At 31.3% G+C, this 24,830-nt stretch overlaps 1 protein-coding gene across 1 annotated transcript in view; it reads right to left on the bottom strand.

Moving 5' to 3' along the window:
- Positions 1-604: 604 nt before the first annotated feature.
- The window catches only part of LOC114326125 (double-stranded RNA-specific editase Adar), a 30,179-nt gene continuing 5,953 nt past the window's right edge, over positions 605-24,830 (bottom strand). The window contains exons 3-4 of the mRNA XM_028274367.2: positions 13,488-13,919; positions 605-1,829 (exon numbers count right to left, since the gene is read on the bottom strand). Of these exons, the coding sequence (XP_028130168.2) occupies positions 790-1,829; positions 13,488-13,919 (1,472 nt within the window). The 3' untranslated portion in view covers positions 605-789. The remainder of the gene's footprint in view (positions 1,830-13,487; positions 13,920-24,830) is intronic.

Consider the following 24,830-nt stretch of genomic DNA (forward strand, 5'->3'; position numbering starts at 1 on the left):
AAAAAGTCCTGCATCACCTTACCAAATACGTGGTCTGTCGTCGATTTTTCCTTGTTCAGCATACTTCTTAATGACTCTAATTACTGTAGATTTGTCGTTTTTATGGTGAAAAATAATTTCAAAACGCTTTTCGTTCGATAATTTAGTTTGTTTGGTCTGGGATGACATTGTGACCTTTTTATTAAAAATCAAAGAGCGAATAAATGTGTTAGGGTAACTACAGTGTTTATATAGTCAAAATATGTGGCAAATTTGTCATTAAGATTCAATTTAATAGTACTTTAACGACTTAATAATCACCTCATAATTTTCTCGGATTATGGGAAATCCCTTCAATCAGATTATTTTAATCTTTTCTGTAGAATTTTGAGCTAGTAATTAAAAAAACATTAGTAAGTATACCGATAATAAGCACAAACTTAAAATGAATTAGCGAAAATATACAAAAAACCTCGTGTTAAACCTCAAAAACTATAAGGCGCTTAGTTGATGCATGATGCAGGACTTTTTAACACCACTGTATGTGATCCTTCATGGGTATTCTTTAATTTTTCCGACTGTAAAGGAAATGGATGATGAAAAACTGAAATTAATTGTAATGAAACTCAGAAAAATTGAATTTACTCACACTATTCTAGTTGTTCAGATACTTACATTAAAAACACAACTTTTTCATTCGTGACATTTCAAGAAAAATTAGTGACAGTGAACAATGTTTTGTTAACTAATTAAAAAAAAATCCTATCTTAAATCAAAATTGACGCTAAAAAAGTATTCTCTTCTACAATCTTACGAGCTAGGAGGAATAATATCGAACATGTCCTGTTCCAAAGGTTTCGACACCCAAGAACCCAGTTGGGCCTTGAGGAAGGACTCGTGGAGGCTCTTCTTTGCTGCGTTGTAGTTGGGAACGCTTTCTTTAGCTTCCATCAAGGTTCCAGGTAGTGATTTGACATTGGTAGTTGTCTGTAACTTGTTAAATAACGAAACGAACCTGTTAACTAGTTTCTGTTTGCAGACCAAAGATACTCCTTCTTCGGGTTTTCCCATGGTAGTGTTGACTATTTCAGGTTTTTGCATACCCATCGTCCATATGACTGAAAAATTGGGAGCTTTCTGGGGCTGTCGTACCTCAACGGATGTTACTCTCAACATAGTCGGTCTGTTCAATAGGAACGGTGGAGGCAGACCTTGCAAAGTGTTCTCTATTCTTCCACAGATGGCTCTGTACAAATGACTCTCCTTCATCAAGCTCCCCAGTGTCAAAGACTTTAAATATATAGGTTCGATAAAATGAGACAAGAGAGCTCCTTGGAGACCCAAGACGTTCCACCTGCATATTTTATCCGAACACGACATAGTTAGGAGTCTTTCACCCTGGACGATACCGTCCCAAGTCTGAATGGCAGCAGCGTTTTTGACAGGTATTGTGCCTTCTCCTGATTCGATCTTTGACCTAAGTTGTCCACGGGATATTCTGTTGGGATGTTTATCGACAGCAATTTCTTCATGTGGACTGAAAATACGAGCATCTCCACACGGTGCTGTGTTTATATAAAGATGAAAATCGATCTCTGGCTTCAATTGATACCCTTTCTTGTCGGCTTTAAGTGTAAATATGGAATTATCTTTGGTTGAGTTTGATAGCAAGAGTTCTAACTGATCGTAGAAATAATTGATTAAGCATCTTCTCGATAGAATTTCGGCATGCATATCATTCAGTGAAGCTCCGTTGATACTGATATAATCTCCGGCAACGCATTTTGTTCCGGTAGTGACACATATTACTTCTGCTGTAGAGAGATCATTGTTGGTAGTTTTCACAATACCTGGAAAGAAACGATACATTACTATTATTAAATAAAAACTAGCATTGAATGGATTAAATTTGAAATACGCATAGAAAACATGTGAAAGAAAAAAAGGTTATTGTATAGTGCCGATATGTATTTTCCCCCCAGCGGTAAGTACCGCCCCTTATATTTAACATTTAGCCAATATTTAACCAAGTTGTAGCAAAAAACATTTTACAGATTTTTCTTTGTAAAATAATATTTTTCAAGTTATTCTAGCTTGAAATTGTCGTTTGCCTACCTAAAATGCATGTTTTTGGGTGTTTTCTTAAAAATACCTACTCAAATGTTTGTTGGTGAAATGGTATTCTTCTAATTACGAGGGTGGATTGATATAAAACTCGCCTTTGATCGAAAAAACAAGTTTTAGGGGATTACATTGATTTATTTTTCAACATAGTCCCCTTTTAGCTCGATACACTTAGTAAAACGATATTCCAATTTTTTGAAGTTATACTTCTTTAGGCGCGATTGAGAGTAAAATTTCATAATTCTGCGAGCATGCGCACACTGTCAGTATGGTATAAACGTTATACGGGATCTGATTGGGTGTTAAAATCATCTGCCAATAATTGTTCAATATGGAGATTTTGGATAAACAAATTAATGTATATTAGTATTAATGTATATTAGTATTTTTGTGTATATTAGTTTTTATTGTTGTGATGGCAGAGAAAAATGCAAGTTTTTAATATTGTAGTGACTTTTTAAATAGCTTTTAAAAGCGACAGGTACGTAATAATTGTAAACGTTTCAGTATCCTAATAAAAAATTTCATAGGTAGGGCCTACCTATTTGGAAAATTTAAAAAGAACCTACTAAAATAGTATGTAATGCTTTGATTTACATAATTTGATTACTATCAAAATTTCTATCAATATTCACCTAATATATTGTTTACTCTATGTTTTGTTGTATTCTAATATTTCTTTCAATTCTAAATAATTTCAATTCAAAATCAAAATAATTTGGTTAAATTCAGAACCGTCAAAAGTTTAATCCGTTTAGTTAGTTGATCTTCACACATGATGACACATGGTCTCCGTGGGTAAAAGTTTAAGGTGAATGAATTTCAATACTAACTGCGCTGATAAGCGAGTTCGAACCCCAATGGAAACTTTTATTTTTTTTATACATTTTATGATGATAAGTTTATTATATAATTTTTTTTTCAGAAAATACGTATTTAGTTAAAATTTTTTCCTACATTGTTCAGAAATCATTTGTGGCATTTTTCATTTCAATGTGTTTGTTTGTGTGTGTTTTATTCTTTTATTATTTTAATTTTTGGCAGTTTTAATAAAAAATTTTGAGAAGTAGTAAGTATTAAAATTAGTTTAATATTTAAATAAAATATAAATAAACTGTTTAAAGTATATTAATTTCGTTGAAATCATATAATAGAAGTATAACTTCTTACGTGCGTACAAAGTACACGCACATTCTTTTTTTTATCCCATCCAAATAGTACTTTTGCTCGAGCTCTTCAAAATAGGCCAAAGTTTCAGCGACAACTTCATCGTTTGTTGCGAAACGGCGTCCTCCAAGCCATTTTTTGTTTGGAAACAGGAAAAAGTCGTTAGCAGCAAGATCTGGGGAATACGGTGGATGTTCAACCAATTTATAGCCCAATTCGTGTAATTTTGCCATGGCCACGCAACGGCGTAACCAGGATGATCCTAAGGAGGGGGTTACAACTTCAAAATGGCTTGATTTTGCACCCCCTGGTTACGCATATGTGGCCACGGCCGATCTGTGAGCCGGTGCGTTGCCTTGGTGAAAGAGCACTTTTTTGCGTGCCAAACCGATGCAATAACGCTGCGTGGTACTCACCATTTATTGTTTTTCCAAGTATGTAGTCGATGTGGATAATGCCCTTAGATCCCAGAAAACAGTTGCCATCACTTTGTCGGCCGAATATGCACTTTTTGTCTTCTTCAGCGGGCCTTCGCCGTATTTGCGCCATTGTTTCGACTGTTCTTTGGTTTCCTTCTTCTTCTTCTACGGCACTACAGCCCAAATTGAGCCTTGGCCTCCTTTATTTTTTGCCTCCACCCTTGCTTGTCTGTGGCTGCTCTTCTCCATACACGGACTCCTAAAAGGGCTTGTGCGTCGCTGTTTACTGTGTCTTCCCAGCGCTTTCTTGGCTTTCCAACCGGTCTCTTTACCTGCATTCTAGCTAGTTCTTTAGTTTCCGGTGTGTAATAATGCACCCAGGTTACATCAACGTTGATAAATCGGCGAAAAAAATCCTTCGGATCGCGGCTACCATTGCCAAAAGCGTCTCCGAAGTGGTCACATAATCATGTCATGGACTTTGTTGATCATTTCCGATGTGGTAACTTCATTTGGCTTCCCGGGACGCCCATCATCAAAAACACTCGTATGACCACAAAGGAATTCAGCTTTCCAAAATTTTACTGTTGCTAATGAAGGTACAACCTCATCATATACTTCGCCTAGGTCAGCTTTGATTTGCACATTCGATTTCCCCTTTTAGTGGAGGAACTTAGGAACAATACTCGACTTTTTCCATTTTTCAGAAAACACAAAAGTTGTTTGCTTCTGACGGCTGTAAAAATCAAACTAATAGTTTTTTGACATAAAAGTTTGACAGACGTCATGTAATGAATGGCAAATGTCAAAACCGAGAGCAATTCGGTATCAAGTAACGCCATCTATTAAAGGCTAATTTTACATCATTCTATCCTCGTACAAAAGAACAGCAAAATTTAATAATTGCAATTCAGCATCCCACATAAATTTCAACAAACTCTTGTCAAGAATCCGTCACAACTGGCTTAGTAACTATTACTGAGATTTTTTAGTTTGTTAACATGCAAAATCTTTCATTCACCAAAAGTTAAGTTATGTGCAGTTGTGCCACTTTTCCTCAGAGCGACTCAAATATAGATGCTTTTTCACAGATCCACTCTATAGTCCTAATCCTGTCGCTAGGGGTGTTACAACGACCTCCTTTATTCAGATGGACTTACCCAAGTTTTTTTATGTATTTTGACCCGTAGAACACGAATGTTTTGGGTAACAGTTTATTTATTTATTTATTTATTTATTTACGGGATTACCCCCATTACAACACATACAGTATAAAATCAATCTCTGTAATATCTACTAAACTAGAGTAAAATAAATCTTAATTACATACTTATTAAACAAAAACGAAATATTAATAGTTATCCATTACACATATTACATCTATTACACAAATCAGTTCAAATAAACAAAAAGTACCTGTCAAGCTCTTTTAATCCGATTCTTAAAACCAGCCAAGGAGACACCAAACATTTCCAAGTTATTCTCGTTTATAATTTTTAGTGTTCGCTCAATGGGCGAATGCATACCATAGTTTGTCCGATGAAAAGGTATATAAAACAAATCAACATGTCTGAGACTTCTGGAGGGAACATATAAATTAATAGATTGGAGAAGTTCAGAACAACAAATTAAACCATTTATTAATTTAAACACAAATACCAAATCAGAGTTATCTCGTCGAGTTTTTAATAAATTCATGTTGAGTGTTTTTAAAATATAGGTATAATCATGATTAGTAATGCGTATGTTTAATTTGTATGCACAATATCTCAAAAATGTATTCTGCAATCTCTCCAACGTAGTAGAATGAGCTTGGTATTGTGGAGACCATACAATAGATGCATATTCCACTTTAGATACAACCAAAGCATAATATACCGTTCTTAAAGCCCCTACAGATAGTCTCAGACAGTTGCGAATGATAAAGCCAAAAGATTTTGATGCATTTACTGTTACACTATTTATATGTTGCACAAAACGCAACTGCTCATCAAATGTGACTCCTAAGTCTTTTATTGTTTTAACATAAGACAATTCATTTTCATTAATTGTGTAAGAAGTATCATATTTTTTATTACCTCTATAAAAGCTTATATAACAGCATTTAGCAACATTTAAATGCAAAATATTATTCTCACACCAAATACTCAACCGGTCTAAATCTTCTTGAATTAATGTTACATCAACATTTGAATCTACGGATTTAAATAATTTCAAATCATCTGCAAACATCAGGAAATCGCAATTTCTAAAACACTCTGATATATCGTTCACAAATATATTAAATAACAAAGGTGAACAGTGAGCTCCTTGGGGTACTCCTGATGTCACATGAATTATATTTGAATTAAAACAACCTACTCTCACCTGCTGTGTGCGATCTCTTAAAAAGCTATTGAACCATTGTAAGGATTGATGACTGAAGCCAAAAGCATTTAATTTTCCCAATAACATGTTATGATCTACTCTGTCAAATGCCTTGGAGAAGTCAGTATAAATAGTATCCATCTGACTTTTATTCTCCAACGCGTTTAATATTTTTTGTTCAAAGAGTACTAAATTTGTTACCGTTGATTTATTCTGAGAAAATCCATGTTGATTGTGTATTAGACGCTCTTTACAATAAAATTTTAATTGATCGTGCAATAGTCTATCAAAAAGTTTTGGTATAGAGGATTGTTTACAAACGCTTCGATAATTTGTTATGTCTTGTTTATTACCTGATTTAAAAATTGGACAGATATAAGAGTGCTTCCATGAAGTTGGGAAAACTGATGTCTTTAATGATGACACAAAAAGAAGATATAAAGGATTAGTTAGTGAATATATACAGTTCTTTAGAAAGTAATCGGGAATACCATCTGGACCACTGCTTAACTTATTGGGTAGGGATAAAATGTTGTTGAAAATATCTTTCACTGATATTGAAAAATTAGGTATAAAAAGATTGTTGTTTCCCTTTATTTCCAAGTTATTAATATTTGATTGTGGCGAATAAACTGTTGAAAAAAATTGACGGAAACAGTTTGCAATCTGTTGTCCGTTTGTTGCTATAGCATTACCATAGTACATACTGTTTGGTAAATCATTTGATGCTCTCTTACTGTTTACAAACTGCCAAAAGTACTTAGGATTACTGCATAAATTATGATTTACTTGATTCAGATAAGTGTTATAACAATGATTTGATAGATCCTTACACAATCTCCTAAGTTCTGAAAAAATCACATAATCCTCTTGATTACAGGAAGCTAAATAATTTTTATGAGCAATTTTTTTCTGTACAACTAAATAACGCAAGTTAGCATCAAACCATTTTGGATAACTAGAAGTTTTAAATCTTTTCACCGGTACAAACAATGATAGTGACATATTAAGTATGTTGTAAAATTCTGTTAAAGCATCATCAACATTTGACAAATTCAAATGGTCTTCCCAAGGTATCATTGAAAAATAGTTATTGAGACCTTCATAGTCTGCATTTACAAAATCATGATAAAATTCAGTATATTCTAATGACTTACCTCGATGTTCACACAAACTAATATTGTAAGTGTAACTTATGTGATGATAACTATTTTTAAAAATCGGATCTGAGGCTTTTGCTACTTGTAAATCACAAACATTTGTAAATATTAAGTCTAAAAACACATTTCTTTCATTTGGAATATTAATCATCTGGAAAAAATTCAAGTACCCATAAAACTCAGCTAAGTACAATGCATGTGAACCTTGAGGACAATTCACCAAGACACCTGATTCATTGTTATCCCATGAAGCTTCCGGAAGGTTGAAGTCTCCGAATATATATGTCTTATGATGATTATACCTTTGGGATATATCTTCGACTGATAAACAGTGTTGTTCATATATTTGTTCTACGGATTTTGGTGGAATATATACCCCTCCAATTATAAAATTTTCTTTACCAAATGAGCATAAAAGAAAAAGTTGTTCAATAGATTTGTACAAGGGTTTCAGCACAGTTACCTTAATGTAGTCTTTAACAACAATCAAAATACCTCCTCCTCTTGACTTATAACTATTATCACGATCACATCTAAAAGTTCTATATGAAGGTATTTTAATTTCACTATCTAAAATATCCTCGTGTAACCAACTTTCAACAAATATAAAAATGTCATAATCAGAACATAAAATAGAACTAATCAGATCTTGAATTTTTGTACGAAGTCCTCCGACGTTCTGACAATAAACTTGTAATGGGGATGAGATTAGTTTTTTCCTTCTATCTTGAATGATTCAATTTTTGGTACACCATTTCTGTATTTTATGGCAATGTCTTTTTCGCCTTTATTTTGTCTGTCTTTTAATTCTTTCCAAGCTTTACTGAACATATCCCTTTGCATATTTGTTTGATCACTATTTATTTTGATTGTTGAGTTCTGTAGTCTTTTCTTACTCCTTAAAATGTCCTTAACAACACCATTATTGGAAAAAATAGCTCTAAGTGGACGAGACTTACCACCCGTGTTCTTTCCTACTCGAACAACCTTCACTAAATCCTCCAACGCTTCATCTTTTCCCATTTGTTTCATAATTTCCTCAACTTTGGCTTTGTCTTGTTTTATCCTATCTTCAATATTCTCAGAATTCAATTCGGGAACATTGAATAACATAATATTGTTAGATTTTACAATTCTATCATTTATTTCTATGAACATTTCCTCAAATGGCAAACCTGGCGCATTGGAGTTGCATTTCAGTTCATCAATAGTCTTCCTTAGATCACAAATCTGATTATCCTTTTCGTGTAAGGATTTTTCATTGGCACACTTAAGTTTCTCTACCTCAATCTTTAGATCTTCAACCATAGACTTCAAAATTGGTACTAACAGTAAACCTTGCTCACAATCCTCACAAAAATATTTTAATTTCCTAGTATCTGCTGCCAATTGAAGACATCTTACTTCTGTAGCTGTTATACTGGCACAATTAATATGTATAGCCCTCTTACATCCATCACACTTGAAAGAAGTCTTATCCTCTGCAGCATCTTTCTTGCATAACAAGCATTTGCCCATATTTGAATATTCAACAAAATGTCAAAAATAAACCCTTTAATAAAGATAGTAAGTCACTTCACTGGTATATGGTAATTACTTATCTATCACTATCAATTTGTCCTAATTGCTTCAAGTTTTTGTTTAAAAAAGAAAAACTAAAGGTACAAACTTTGCATTGCAATTATTGCAATTTACAGACAAACAAATTGTTTTTCCAAAAAAGAAAGATGATCTTCAAATTCCTTGTACTAATTCAGCTTATTTGATATAACTTTAATAATTAATTGTTGATATTTACTTGTAAAACAACAGTTTTTTAGGAGCAATTGCTAATTACATCCATCGAGGTTGATTTCTAATTTTAAACTGTTGATCCAGATGTCGATAAGATTTTTATAACCTCGTCGACACAAGAAAACCGCAAAACTCCAATTTTTCTTAAAATGAGATTTTACTGCCATCCATTAGCCAATCGCCTATTCTAGCCATCTGACAAATAATACGTCAATTAAATGTAGATTTCTAATTTTAAAATGTATACTAGAAAAGCAGATATCTCCCTTGTCAAAAAATTATGTTAGTAAAACACGCAACTCCCGCTCATTTTCTGTTGTCAGTTAAGTGATTATTACCGTTGATTTGATTTGTTTTTTGGAGTGAAATAGAAGTTTTTGAGTTCTAATTTTACATCTTTAAGGAAGTAAGATAAGGTAATGAACTATTTTAAATGGGAAATAAGCCACAATTTTACCAAAAAAATGAATTTATTAACGTTTCGACACCCAAGTCGGGTGTCGTTGTCAAAATACAAAATAATACTAAATAAACAAAAATGTTGCTTAGTAAAAAATTCTTCTAATAATTTATTTAATCTGACTCATTTATATCGGCGGTTCAGGCATGTATTATTATACATTTTAAAGTAGAAGAGTTTAAAATGATATTGGCAATATTGATGAGTTGCGTTTCCTGTAAAATTGTGGCTTATTTCCATTTAAAATAGTTCATTATAAAAATGCCACAAGGAAATAGCCTCAGAACAACATTAAGATAAGGTAAGTTAACAAATGTTTTTAGTGCGATTTAAAAATAAAGGGATTTTTGTTGATTTAAACTTTAAACTATCGCTGCATGGTTTTCCATATTTTAGTTTATGAACCCATGTTGGAGTTACATGTTCTTCTAATGTTACATGTTACTGCTTTTAAGGCTATCCTGAAAAATTAAGGAAAATGGAGTTACGAGTTTTTCTTGTGTTGACGACGATAAACAAATAACTTAAGGAATTACATAACAGCGATTTTTCGCAAAACAAAACATTTTTTGTACTTTTTGGGTCATTCTAAGCAAAACATGTTCTTACAAGTTTTTTCGTAGGATGCAAAGTTTTCGAGATAAACACGGTTTAGGACATTCAGTTTTACGGTTACCCCCGTATCATCCGGATTTGAATCCTATAGTTAGTATGGGCTTCTATGAACCAATATGTCGCTGAAAAAAATGTCAGTTTTGATTTTAAATTAGTGGAAAGTTTGTGTAGACTGAATAAAACGATGACAACAAATGCTATGGAAATGGATACGAGAAAGTTTATAAATATCTCTTTTAACAAAAGGTACTGGTACAAAGACACCATATTTATGCTTCACCGGGACCGAACATCTAATTTCTATTAGTATTGCAATAGACGATTTTATTACTACTTTATTACCCTACTGCTTACGCCCTTTTTCTCCCAAACCTTTTGGTCAATATAATGGTACTTAATATAAAGTATAAATAGTCAATATAAAAATATAATTTTTGGTTTATAATGCCATAATTTATAGCAACACAAGCGGTTTTTGTTGGATCTATTTTATTACATCTCACTTTGTAAAAAAATACTACAAATATACTGAAGAAAAGTAATGACAGTAATAATAATTGTGTACAGGACCTATTAGAAACTATTCAAACTTTACGTTTCTATATTTGTGTCTCCGATTGTACCTATATTTTAAAGTTCACCCACGCGTACAGGCTATCTTTTTCCTTCCGAATGCGTTCTCACTTCATTGTTCGCGCAGGCAGTTAGAATTTCAGACTTTCAGCTATTCTTGGTGAACTGTACCCTCCTAATTAAAAATTGGTCTTCACCTTTCTGTAATTCCTTTTATGTTTATATTATCAATACACCCAAGAAGTTTGACCTATTTAAAAGGCCTAATTTTAGAAAAATTGGAGTTTAAAAAAATTAATTTTTTGGAATCTCCCATGTTTTACCTGTTACTTCAAAATATCTCCCAAAAAAATTGGAGATACGAAAAAAATGGTGGACTTCTAAATTGTAGCTTTTGTAATAACTAAAATTCCGCTGTACATATATTTTCATTACAGTGAACAATTAGCGAGATATAGCTGTTTAAAGCCTCTGTTTACGAGCAAACACCCCATTATTCGAGCCATTTAAACCCACCCTAATTAAAAACTAAGGGATATTACGGAATTTAGTTTACAGTCTTATAACTCTTTAAAAATCCTACAAAGTCTTTTTGAAAAAACTTTTTATCGCCAAAAATGAAGGAGCTATGTTTATAAAACGAATTTTTTTTTCGAAAAATTCGGATAGGCCGCTTTTGGTATTTGTATTTGTACATATTTGTAAATTCGTATTTTTGTGTAAATAAATGTTTTTGTAATTCTTTAATTCTACTTTTTTTTCTGTATAGATCTATTAAAATGTCTACTTATAAAAACTGTAATATTATTAAGGGTTGAAATATTATGATATTATGTATATCCTAAAGTATAAAACAATCATTATTTAACCAATTAAAACCAAATTTTACCCATATTAAAGTTTGCAATGTTTTTATATAATTTTTGACAATAAGGGGTAGTTTACACCCCTAAAAATAATTAACGCCCTTAAGCATGATATAGAATATGAAGTACAGGGTGAGATGATCCTAATCCCAAATTTTTAAGTAAATCGATGCAAGCCGAAATTATTCTTTTAGGATAAGTAAATTTTTTATATATACCTACAACAAGGGTGGTTTTAAGGGTTGAAATATTATGATAGTATATCTTAAAGCATAAAACAATCATTATGTAACTAATAAGAACCAAATGTTGACAATATTAGTGTAAAATGTTATTTTATAATTTTTTACAATTAGGGGTAGCTTTCACCCTTAAAAAACCAAAAGCGTACAGCGGCTCAATATAGAAAATGAACTAGAAGGTGTAATGAGCCTAATCCCAAATTTTTGTACAAATCGATGCTGGACGAAAAAAATTGCGAGGTTTTGCCATTTTTTCAGCTTCATTTCCTCGACTATATACCAGTTTTGATTATTTGCATTGCTGAAAATTATTTTTTTTATTGTCAAACAAAGCTATAAACAAATAGTGTTTCCTGTGCCCAATGCATGCGTTTTAATGCATGCTACGTAGAAATTACCTGTTTGTGGGCGCGCCTACTCGTTCGCTTTTCAATAAGAGATGCATTGAAAACATCACTCAAGCACTACGTGTTTATAGCTTTGTTTAACAATAAAACAATTAATTTTTAGCAATGCACGTAATCAAAACCGATATAATTTCACTTCAACTTTCAAATGCGGTAAGCAGAATTGCTATTTTATTTTTTAATCAAAGCTTATTCGGCTTCAAAAATTGCAATTTTTTGATACGTTTATATCGAAAAACTGTGCATCCTATGAAAAAACTTGTAAGAACATTCTTTGCTGACCCAAAAAATACAAAAAAATGTTTTGTTTTGTGAAAAATTGCTGTTACATAATTCCTCAAGTTCTTTGTTTATAACAATCTTATCGATATCCGGATCAACTGTTACCCAAAAAATTCGTGTTCCATGGGTTAAAATACTCCCCCTGGCGACAGGACTAAATCAGGGAGGGATGGATGACATGAAATTTGAAATACTCATAGGAAACGTGCCAAAGAAAAGTTATACATTGCTGAAGTGTGCTCATACCCCAGGGATGAGTGCCACCCATTCTAGGGGGCGAAAATGTTTAACCTTTAAATAACACACCCCACAAAATCGATAGAAAATTTAAGTGATAGCAAAAAAAGTTATGTCGACTTTTCTCAGTAAGTAAATTTTTTCAAAGTCAAAATAACTCGAAAACAGTACTATTTAATCAAAAAGTCATAATAATAAAAAAAGAAATACGAAATGACAAATCAAATGTTTTTTTTATTATTATCATGGCTATAAATCGGAGTTACAACCTGATGAAGGTGAGTCATATTTGAATTAACGTGCAATCGAAATTTTATCATCAAATAACATAAGGTTTTTCAAAAAATGCTCAGATTGTTTTTAAAAGTTTTTAATGCAAGCTTTAAAATGAGCTAAGATAAAAGTGATTGTAGTTACTAACGTGTCCTAAAATTTTCACCAGTTTAAAATGCCCAAATTTGAAAAAAGACTTAAAACTTAACTTAAAAATCTTAACAATTTACTTAGTATTTAATTAATTTTTGAAATTTACTTCATAAAATTTTTTCATTTTTTCAAATTGACAATAAAGTTTTTGTTTTTATGTAAATTTTCTATTGAAAATTTAATATTTAAGTTAATAAAGTTCATCCAAACAGTTTTAAATAATAAATAATACAGTCAATAAAAATACCTACAATCTACAATACCTCTCACATCTAAAGGTATATGTTATTTCACATATTTGCCCTGGTCTAATTATCAAGATAAAAAATGCAAAAATGTGAAAACTGAAAGAAGTAGATAATTACTTACCTGCCAAAACTTTCCGCTTGATATGCACGCAATCATCAGCCATCAAACTACTGAATTTCTCATTGACAAGTCTTCCGACAGTATCAGCCAAATCCTGTTCTTCCTTCGTGGCAAACGGAAGATCTTCCATGGCAGAATTAGCAGAACTAGGACTGGTGTAATTGGTTAACTTGCTTAGTGCTCGTGACGCTGCCGCGTTTTTAGCTAGTCTCTTGTTAGAGCCAGTTCCGTAATAGGTTTCATTGTTGATATTTATAGAGATCTTAAATCTACCGTAAGGATCACTCTCATTGGAAATGCATGTGAACTCAGCATCTGGGTATAGTTCATTTAATATCATCAAGGGTCCTTTAACTCCTTTGTTCTTATTTGACAAGGTATTGTCGTGCTTCTTGTTGATGACTTGATCTGATGTAAAATCCAATCTTGTACCTAGAAATCATTTTATTGTTAAATTATTTTTTACAAATATCCAAATGCTGGAGTGAGAAGTGACTGTGCATGGGAAAATAATTATTAATATTGAATAGGACCCCTAAAATGAGTAACTGACCAATGACTCATAGTCAGCATTGTGCATTACAATAATTAAATTCAAGTTAAAGAATCTTAAGGAACACTGATTAAATTGTTGCTATCTATTATTAGTGGTAACACTGGCCTTGAGTTTATCTCACATATCAGATTAGATTTATACTTTCCCAGACTCTATATTCTACAATAAACAGTTGTTTATAGTGATAGTGGTATTTTACCCGTGTTACCTTAGCCATAAATTCCATCCATAATTTTTTTTTCATATTTTCACAAAAATTTGGTATAAATTTATCAAAAATGAATAAAACAGATAATATTGACAAGAAAAATGTTATATATGTTATATATGTTTGGAAAAAAAATTTAAACGGGCGATGTATTGACAGTGAGTAGATAATGCCACTCAAATTCAAAAATCCTTTATGGATGGTACGTTAGTCAACCTTTTTTCTCAGTTTTTTGTTAAAATCTCAAAGTAAATATAATAAAGCATAACATATAAAAAAATCGTGTTGGAGGTATTTTCCAAAACAAGCGAAAAAAATTCTGAAACTTAGATGTATTGCGCGCTATTCGTTAATACGTCTCAAATTCAAAAATCCTTTATGGATGGTACTTTAGTCAACTTTTTTTCTCAGTTTTTTGTTAAATTCTCAAAGTAAATATAATAAAGCATAACATATAAAAAAAACGTGACGGAGGTATTTTCCAAAACAAGAGAAAAAAATTCTGAAACTTAGATGTATTGCGGGCTATCCGGTAATACGTCTCAAATTCAAAAATCCTTTATGGATGGATCGTTGGTCACTTTTTTTCTCAGTTTTTTGTTAAATTCTCAAAGTAAATATAATTAAGCATAACATATAAAAAAATCGTGATGGAGGTATTTTCCAAAACTAGCGAAAAAAATTCTGAAACTTAGATGTATTGCGCGGTATTCGTTAATACGTCTCAAATTCAAAAATCCTTTATGGATGGTACGTTAGTCAACTTTTTTTCTCAGTTTTTTGTTAAATTCTCAAAGTAAATATAATAAAGCATAACATATAAAAAAAACGTGATGGAAGTATTTTCCAAAACAAGAGAAAAAAATTCTGAAACTTATATGTATTGCGGGCTATTCGGTAATACGTCTCACATTCAAAAATCCTTTATGGATGGTTTGTTAGTCAACTTTTTTTCTCAGTTTCTTGTTAAATTCTCAAAGTAAATATAATAAAGCATAACATATAAAAAAATCGTGATGGAGGTATTTTCCAAAACAAGCGAAAAAAATTCTGAAACTTAGATGTATTGCGCGCTATTCATTAATACGTCTCAAATTCAAAAATCCTTTATGGATGGTACGTTAGTCAACTTTTTTTCTCAGTTTTTTGTTAAATTCCCAAAGTAAATATAATAAAGCATAACATATAAAAAAAAACGTGATGGAGGTATTTTCCAAAACAAGAGAAAAAAATTCTGAAACTTAGATGTATTGCGGGCTATTCGGTAATACGTCTCAAATTCAAAAATCCTTTATGGATGGATCGTTAGTCAACTTTTTTTCTCAGTTTTTTGTTAAATTCTTAAAGTAAATATAATAAATCATAACATATAAAAAAATCGTGATGGAGGTATTTTCCAAAACAAGCGAAAAAAATTCTGAAACTTAGATGTATTGCGCGGTATTCGTTAATACGTCTCAAATTCAAAAATCCTTTATGGATGGTACGTTAGTCAACTTTTTTTCTCAGTTTTTTGTTAAATTCTCAAAGTAAATATAATAAAGCATAACATATAAAAAAAACGTGATGGAGGTATTTTCCAAAACAAGAGAAAAAAATTCTGAAACTTAGATGTATTGCGGGCTATTCGGTAATACGTCTCAAATTCAAAAATCCTTTATGGATGGATCGTTAGTCAACTTTTTTTCTCAGTTTTTTGTTAAATTCTCAAAGTAAATATAATAAAGCATAACATATAAAAAAATCGTGATGGAGGTATTTTCCAAAACAAGCGAAAAAAATTCTGAAACTTAGATGTATTGCGTGGTATTCGGTAATACGTCTAAAATTCAAAAATCATTTATGGATGGTACGTTAGTCAACTACTTTTCTCAGTTTTTTGTTAAATTCTCAAAGTAAATATAATAAAGCATAACATATAAAAAAAACGTGATGGAGGTATTTTCAAAAACAAGAGAAAGAAATTCTGAAACTTAGATGTATTGCGCGCTATTCGTTAATACGTCTCAAATTCAAAAATCCTTTATGGATGGTACGTTAGTCAACTTTTTTTCTCAGTTTTTTGTTAAATTCTCAAAGTAAATATAATAAAGCATAACATAAAAAAATCGTGATGCAGGTATTTTCCAAAACAAGCGAAAAAAATTCTGAAACTTAGATGTATTGCGCGCTATTCATTAATACGTCTCAAATTCAAAAATCCTTTATGGATGGTACGTTAGTCAAATTTTTTCTCAGTTTTTTGTTAAATTCCCAAAGTAAATATAATAAAGCATAACATATAAAAAAATCGTGATGGAGGTATTTTCCAAAACAAGCGAAAAAAATTCTGAAACTTAGATGTATTGCGGGCTATTCAGTAATACGTCTCAAATTCAAAAATCCTTTATGGATGGTACGTTAGTCAACTTTTTCTCTCAGTTTTTTGTTAAATTCTCAAAGTAAATATAATAAAGCATAACATATAAAAAAATCGTGATGGAGGTATTTTCCAAAACAAGCGAAAAAAATTCTGAAACTTAGATGTATTGCGTGGTATTCGGTAATACGTCTAAAATTCAAAAATCATTTATGGATGGTACGTTAGTCAACTACTTTTCTCAGTTTTTTGTTAAATTCTCAAAGTAAATATAATAAAGCATAACATATAAAAAAAACGTGATGGAGGTATTTTCAAAAACAAGAGAAAGAAATTCTGAAACTTAGATGTATTGCGCGCTATTCGTTAATACGTCTCAAATTCAAAAATCCTTTATGGATGGTACGTTAGTCAACTTTTTTTCTCAGTTTTTTGTTAAATTCTCAAAGTAAATATAATAAAGCATAACATAAAAAAATCGTGATGCAGGTATTTTCCAAAACAAGCGAAAAAAATTCTGAAACTTAGATGTATTGCGCGCTATTCATTAATACGTCTCAAATTCAAAAATCCTTTATGGATGGTACGTTAGTCAAATTTTTTCTCAGTTTTTTGTTAAATTCCCAAAGTAAATATAATAAAGCATAACATATAAAAAAATCGTGATGGAGGTATTTTCCAAAACAAGCGAAAAAAATTCTGAAACTTAGATGTATTGCGGGCTATTCAGTAATACGTCTCAAATTCAAAAATCCTTTATGGATGGTACGTTAGTCAACTTTTTCTCTCAGTTTTTTGTTAAATTCTCAAAGTAAATATAATAAAGCATAACATATAAAAAAAACGTGATGGAGGTATTTTCCAAAACAAGAGAAAAAAATTCTGAAACTTAGATGTATTGCGCGCTATTCGTTAATACGTCTCAAATTCGTTAATACGATCCATCCATAAAGGATTTTTGAATTTGAGACGTATTACCGAATAGCCCGCAATACATCTAAGTTTCAGAATTTTTTTCTCTTGTTTTGGAAAATACCTCCATCACGTTTTTTTTATATGTTATGCTTTATTATATTTACTTTGAGAATTTAACAAAAAACTGAGAAAAAAAGTTGACTAACGTACCATCCATAAAGGATTTTTGAATTTGAGACGTATTAACGAATACCGAGCAATACATCTAAGTTTCAGAATTTTTTTCGCTTGTTTTGGAAAATACCTCCATCACGATTTTTTTATATGTTATGCTTAATTATATTTACTTTAAGAATTTAACAAAAATCAGAAAAAAAGTTGACTAACGATCCATCCATAAAGGATTTTTGAATTTGAGATGTATTACCGAATAGAGCGCAATACATCTAAGTTTCAGAATTTTTTTCGCTTGTTTTGAAAAATACCTCCATCACGATTTTTTTATGTTATGCTTTATTATATTTACTTTGAGCATTTAACAAGAAACTGAGAAAAAAAGTTGACTAACGTACCATCCATAAAGGATTTTTGAATTTGAGACGTATTACCGAATAGCCCGCAATACATCTAAGTTTCAGAATTTTTTTCGCTTGTTTTGGAAAATACCTCCAACACGATTTTTTTATATGTTATGCTTAATTATATTTACTTTGAGAATTTAACAAAAAACAGAAAAAAAGTTGACTAACGATCCATCCATAAAGGATTTTTGAATTTGAGACGTATTAACGAATACCGCGCAATACATCTAAGTTTCAGAATTTTTTTCGCTTGTTTTGGAAAATACCTCCATCACGATTTTTTTATATGTTATGCTTAATTATATTTACTTTGAGAATTTAACAAAAAACTGAGAAAAAAAGTTGACTAACGATCCATCCATAAAGGATTTTTGAATTTGAGACGTATTACTGAATAGCCCGCAATACATCTAAGTTTCAGAATTTTTTTCTCTTGTTTTGGAAAATACCTCCATCACGTTTTTTTTATATGTTATGCTTTATTATATTTACTTTGGGAATTTAACAAAAAACTGAGAAAAAAAGTTGACTAACGTACCATCCATAAAGGATTTTTGAATTTGAGACGTATTAATGAATAGCGCGCAATACATCTAAGTTTCAGAATTTTTTTCGCTTGTTTTGGAAAATACCTCCATCACGATTTTTTTATATGTTATGCTTTATTATATTTACTTTGAGAATTTAACAAAAAACTGAGAAAAAAAGTTGACTAACGTACCATCCATAAAGGATTTTTGAATTTGAGACGTATTAACGAATACCGCGCAATACATCTAAGTTTCAGAATTTTTTTCGCTTGTTTTGGAAAATACCTCCATCACGATTTTTTTATATGTTATGCTTAATTATATTTACTTTGAGAATTTAACAAAAAACTGAGAAAAAAAGTTGACTAACGATCCATCCATAAAGGATTTTTGAATTTGAGACGTATTAACAAATAGCGCGCAATACATCTAAGTTTCAGAATTTTTTTCGCTTGTTTTGAAAAATACCTCCATTACGATTTTTTTACATGTTATGCTTTATTATATTCATTTTGAGAATTTAACAAAAAACTGAGAAAAAAAGTTGACTAACGTACCATCCATAAAGGATTTTTGAATTTGAGACGTATTAACGAATATCGCGCAATACATCTAAGTTTCAGAATTTTTTTCGCTTATTTTGGAAAATACCTCCATCACGATTTTTTTATATGTTATGGTTTATTATATTTACTTTGAGAATTTAACAAAAAACTGAAAAAAAAAGTTGACTAACGTATCATCCATAAAGGATTTTTGAATTTGAGTGGCATTATCTACTCACCGTCAATACATCGCCCGTTTAAATTTTTTTTTCCAAACATATATAACATATATAACATTTTTCTTGTCAATATTATCTGTTTTATTCATTTTTGATAAATTTATACCAAATTTCTGTGAAAATATGAAAAAAAAATTTATGGATGAAATTTATGGCTAAGGTAACACCGGTTGGTATTTTGCATACTTGCAAAAGTTTCTATTTTTATAGTGTTTATATGTTGTTAAATATAAATACAGTGGAACCCCGTTAACTCGGATTAATTGGGACCGCGGCCGATCCGGGTTATCGAAAATCCGGGTTAGCCGGAGAAAATGGTAAAAATTAATAAAATATGGTATGCTTACAGATAAACTCCGTTATAATTGTCACACAGACACTGGTAAACCACGTTCGCATTCCACACAAAACCACACATACAAAGCGTCGTCAAAAGTCTCATTCTTAGCTTTATTAGCTTTGCACCGATTGTCCAAACTGTCTTTTGTTATCATTTTGAAAAAAAAATTCTTCGATTTTAGTTCTATTTTTCTTCCAATCTGATACTGTAGATGTACCGACACCATAATATAATGCTGCAAGATTCACCTTTATCATTTCTACTTAATGCTTCTAGTTTCTTTTTCATTGTCACTACAACATTTTTACGTTTTGTTGCCCTTATAGACAAAAGACACGCAAACACAAAATCTGAATAAATTTACGAACGATTACAAAACGGAAGCGAACAATAATATGACTTTACTACACACAATACCGTCTCTGATGTTATGTTATTTAATAAGAGTGATGACTAAGACCATTGTTAAAAAAAGAATTTTAATAGTCTTTTCTAAACAATGCTAACACAGACAGTTTCAAAAAAATAAAGGATAATACAGGTTCCTGTTGTTTTCGACAATGAATGTGGTGTACCATGAGTCATTTTTACTATGCTATATGTAGTTCAATCCGGTTCCATTATCTCTCAAATATTATATTACATAGAGTTGGTACAAAACCTCGTGAACCTTGAAAATGCGTATGTATAACCGAAATAAAATGAAGCCAAAAACATACGACTATTTTATTTGCTGCGAATTGCGCGACAGGGTCCCATCTGCACCCTGATATTTTCAGTAATGTCGGATTCATCAATCGTTTCGTTCGTATATTGACGTCACCAAATGAATGAATTAGGTTCACGAGATTTTGTAACAGCAATACATTTTTATTGTTGAAATGTTTGTCTGATAAAAATCGGTCCGGGTTAGCCGGAGTTCCGGGTTATCGGGGGCCGACTTATCGGGGTTCCACTGTACCTAAAATACCTGTTTCCTGTAGATAATTAGGTGTCTAGATATTAACAATAACATGCGAAAAATAATACCTACAAATTTTTGGAATTTTTATTTCCAGTCTGTAAAATAACATTCCAAATTTTTGTCTTTAAAGCCACCTGTACATAGTCAATATTATTGAAGCAATATCGATATTGATCAATATATTGAACGTGTAAGGAACAAGAATAGAATAGAATAGAATACTTTATTGGTATAGCTTTACAGCTGCCATCATAAAGATGGATATACACGTCAGATATACAACACAATATAGTCACAGACACATAATCAAATACCTATACATACACTTAAATTTTAGATTTAACATAATGTACATTGATAAATATGAAAATTATTAATATTAGACAGAACTCATAACAGCAATCTAGTTGCTAAGTATTCTTCTACACTGTAGAATGCATGTTTACATAGTATACTTTTCACAATTCTTTTGAATTTCACCGGATGCAAAGATCTAACTTCATTTGGAAGATGATTATATAGCCTGACCCCCACATAATCTGTGGACTTCTCAAATTTGGATAGTTTGTGACCAACAGTAACAAACTGATTGGCATTCCTAGTTGAGTATGCATGTAAATCAGAATTTCTCTTGAATGAATGTAAATTATGCTTAATATACAATATGGATTTCAAGATATATATGGAAGGCAACGGTAAGATATTGTTATTAATGAAAACTTGCTTACAAGTATGCCCAAAAGGAATATTGAAGATAAGTCTAATAATTCTCTTCTGTTTAATAAACACTGTGTCTGATTTTGTGGAATTACCCCATAACGTAACATTATAAGTAAGGTGACAATAAACCAAAGAATAATATACATTAATGAGAGTTTTAATACTGAGTGTTCTCTTCAACTGTACTAAAGCATAGAATGAACAATTTAGTTTCTTATTAACATATTCAACGTGAACATCCCAACTCATAAACTGGTCCAAGAATACACCTAAAAATTTTATGTTTGGAATATTTACAATTTCAGGAATAGACACAACTGGCATATTTCGTTTGCATCTAAAATGTATATACGATGTTTTATCAATATTCAGTTGTAGCAAGTTTTGTGTACACCATGTTTGGAATAATCTGATAACCCTTGACACTCTATTTTGAAGCTCTACGTATGTATGTGCTGATACAATCACAGATGAGTCATCTGCGTACATTACAATGTGGTCATGAGTAATATGATCGGGTAGGTCATTGACAAAAATAAGAAATAGCAGTGGTCCCAACACAGATCCCTGCGGCACTCCTACATCTACACTGAAGATGTCTGACCTTTCCTTGTTTAATTCAACATAGAATTTCCTCTCCAGAAGATATGAGTTCAATAAATTTAACATGTTACCTCTTATTCCGTGGACATACAATTTGTTAAGGACAAATTCAAATTTAAGACTGTCGAATGCTCTGGAAAGATCAAAGAAGATACCCACTACAAGAAGACCATCATCAAGGTGCCTATAGACAGATTCCATAAATACTTCAGTAGCCCCCTCTGTTGATCTTCCGGATCGAAAGCCATGCTGTTCTGAACACAGTGCATTATTTTTGTCCAAAAACTGTATGATCCTAGTGTAGTAAGCTCGTTCAAAAATTTTTGAAATTACATTTAACAAAGAAATAGGTCTATAATTATCAATACAAGTGTGATCGGATTTTTTATATACTGGAACAATTTTACTTAATTTTAGGTTTTCAGGAAATTCACCTGTGTTGTATACTAGGTTAATTAAATATGCCAGCGGTTCTGATATAACATCCTTGATGTGTTTGATCATTCTTGTGTTTAATTCATCATTTCCAAAAGAATGTTTATTTTTAAGACCACAAATAATATCAAGAACCTCATCAGATGTTACTGGAAAATAAACAAAACTGTCTATAGTCCACCTATGTGATAAAGTACAGTTTTGAGGGTTATTGTCAAGCCTATTTTTTAGTGCATTATTTCTGTCATTGAAATGGCATGCAAAATATTGAGCTAAATTTTTATCATCAGATATTAGTTTGTCTTCAATTTTGAGTTTAATTTTATTAGTACTTTGCTTTCTCCCTATAGTTTTATTTACTATACTCCACATAGTTTTTTGTTTATTATTACTACTTACAATTTGAAGATAATTGAATTCCCTTTTCTTTTCAGCAATAAGATTATTGTATTCCTTCTTGGTAGCTTTATACTCATTCCAGATGTTACTATTATTAGAGTTTTTAGCTTCATTAAATAGGTTTTTTAATTGTTTACTCCTAGCATATATGTCATGATCAACCCAACCTTTACTTTTATGCACGTCCTTACCTATTTTACTTTTAAGGGGACAGTTTGAAGTAATAGCAAAGTTTAAAGTATCCATAAATTCGATAAAAGCGTTATTAGTATTACTTTCATTGTATACCTCGCAAAAACCAATCCTCATTAAGTCTTGTTTTAGGATGTCTAAATTATTATCATTTAAACACCTAAAACACTGCTGTTTTATATTAGATTCCATCCTATCCTGATTACGACCTACAACAATGTCAAAAATAATGGCAAGATGGTCACCCATATTGGGTTGATTGACTTGACAAGTATGATTCATAGTGATATTATTAGTAGCAATGTAGTCAATTTTTGTTTTTGTTACTTTATTGTTATTCATGAAAATACGTGTTGGTATATTTGGGATATTAAGAGACAAACCAAACGATTGAAAAAGATCATCTAATCGAAGTTTTTCATTGCTCTGAATTAAGTAGTTGATATTAAAGTCTCCACAGAGATAAATTTTATCAACACGGTTGTGAAAATGACCTAAAATATTAAAACAATTATTTATAAAAGAATCTAGATTGCTGTTAGGCGTTCTGTACACATTAATGACTAGAAATTTACAGTTACTGATTAAAATAGTCACAGCACAACATTCAAAGCTTTCTTCCTCAGAGAATTTACGGCAATCAACGACTGAGACTGCATACTTGTCTGTCCCAGATTTAGATAAAATAAGAGTTCCACCATGTATTTTATTTTTTCTAGTAAAATGGGTTACTAAAGTGTACCCTGGGATATAAATGGGTGATTCTCATATAAGAGGTAACTTGAGCGGCAATCAGTTTAAAATAGAAATATTGTTCTATAAGTTGTTATTTTTTGCTATGAAACATATCACCATAATGTACTTTATTAAATAACATTACGATTAAATGCCCAATTAAAGTATATTTTTCTGAAAGCCCTTATAAAGTCTAAAAATGTCTCTACCCTGGCCTGTCCTCTTGCCGGTTTCAGTTTAATTGGAAGACGAAACATAACTTCTTTGTATCAGTTGCTAAACTAAAATATATTAAACACGAACTTCATTAAATAAATTTAATTATTATTAATAAAAAATTCAACAATATTTATTTATTTCCAATAATTTTTAAACTTAAAGTTTGTCCCACTTTGTTCTGTGTATCTACCCTGGCAAATTTCATTCAGCTACTAAAAACATAATATGAAACGAATTTATATTCGAAATAGCGCTCAAGGTCATCTATCGATGTGAAGTTAGCAATCCAAAACACACGAGTCGTCAGAGTGCCGCCATTTGCTAGTTGTTGCAACGAGTTCAAGCAGTGTGGTGGTTTCGCGAGGTGATTGTGTCTCTCCACTGGTAAGTCACAAAAGTTATATTATTCATGTAATTTATTTGCATTTGCTGGTCCAATTTAATTGTAATGTAAGAGTTAAAATGTGATACATAATCTACCGAAATATTTTTTTTGTCAATTAAAACATAAACAATTATTATGAAAACGTCTCTCCCCTGCCATATTTCCCCTGGCAAAAAAACTGCCAGGGGAGAGACTTGTTGACCAGGGGAGATAATGTTGGTGCAAACTAACTTAGATATAGCTAATTTTCAGCAATGTTTCCGTTCTAAATACATAACTTAAATAATTCTGGTAAATAGTTAAGTAAGACTAAAAAATAAAAGTGATTCTCAGTTCATATTGTTATTATATTATTGTCTAATATTGTTACAGATCATGGCACCACGGAAGAAGTTAACACGTGAAGAACGATTACAGA

This window comes from Diabrotica virgifera, chromosome 5 (genome assembly GCF_917563875.1).
Source record: "Diabrotica virgifera virgifera chromosome 5, PGI_DIABVI_V3a".
Taxonomy (NCBI): domain Eukaryota; kingdom Metazoa; phylum Arthropoda; class Insecta; order Coleoptera; family Chrysomelidae; genus Diabrotica; species Diabrotica virgifera.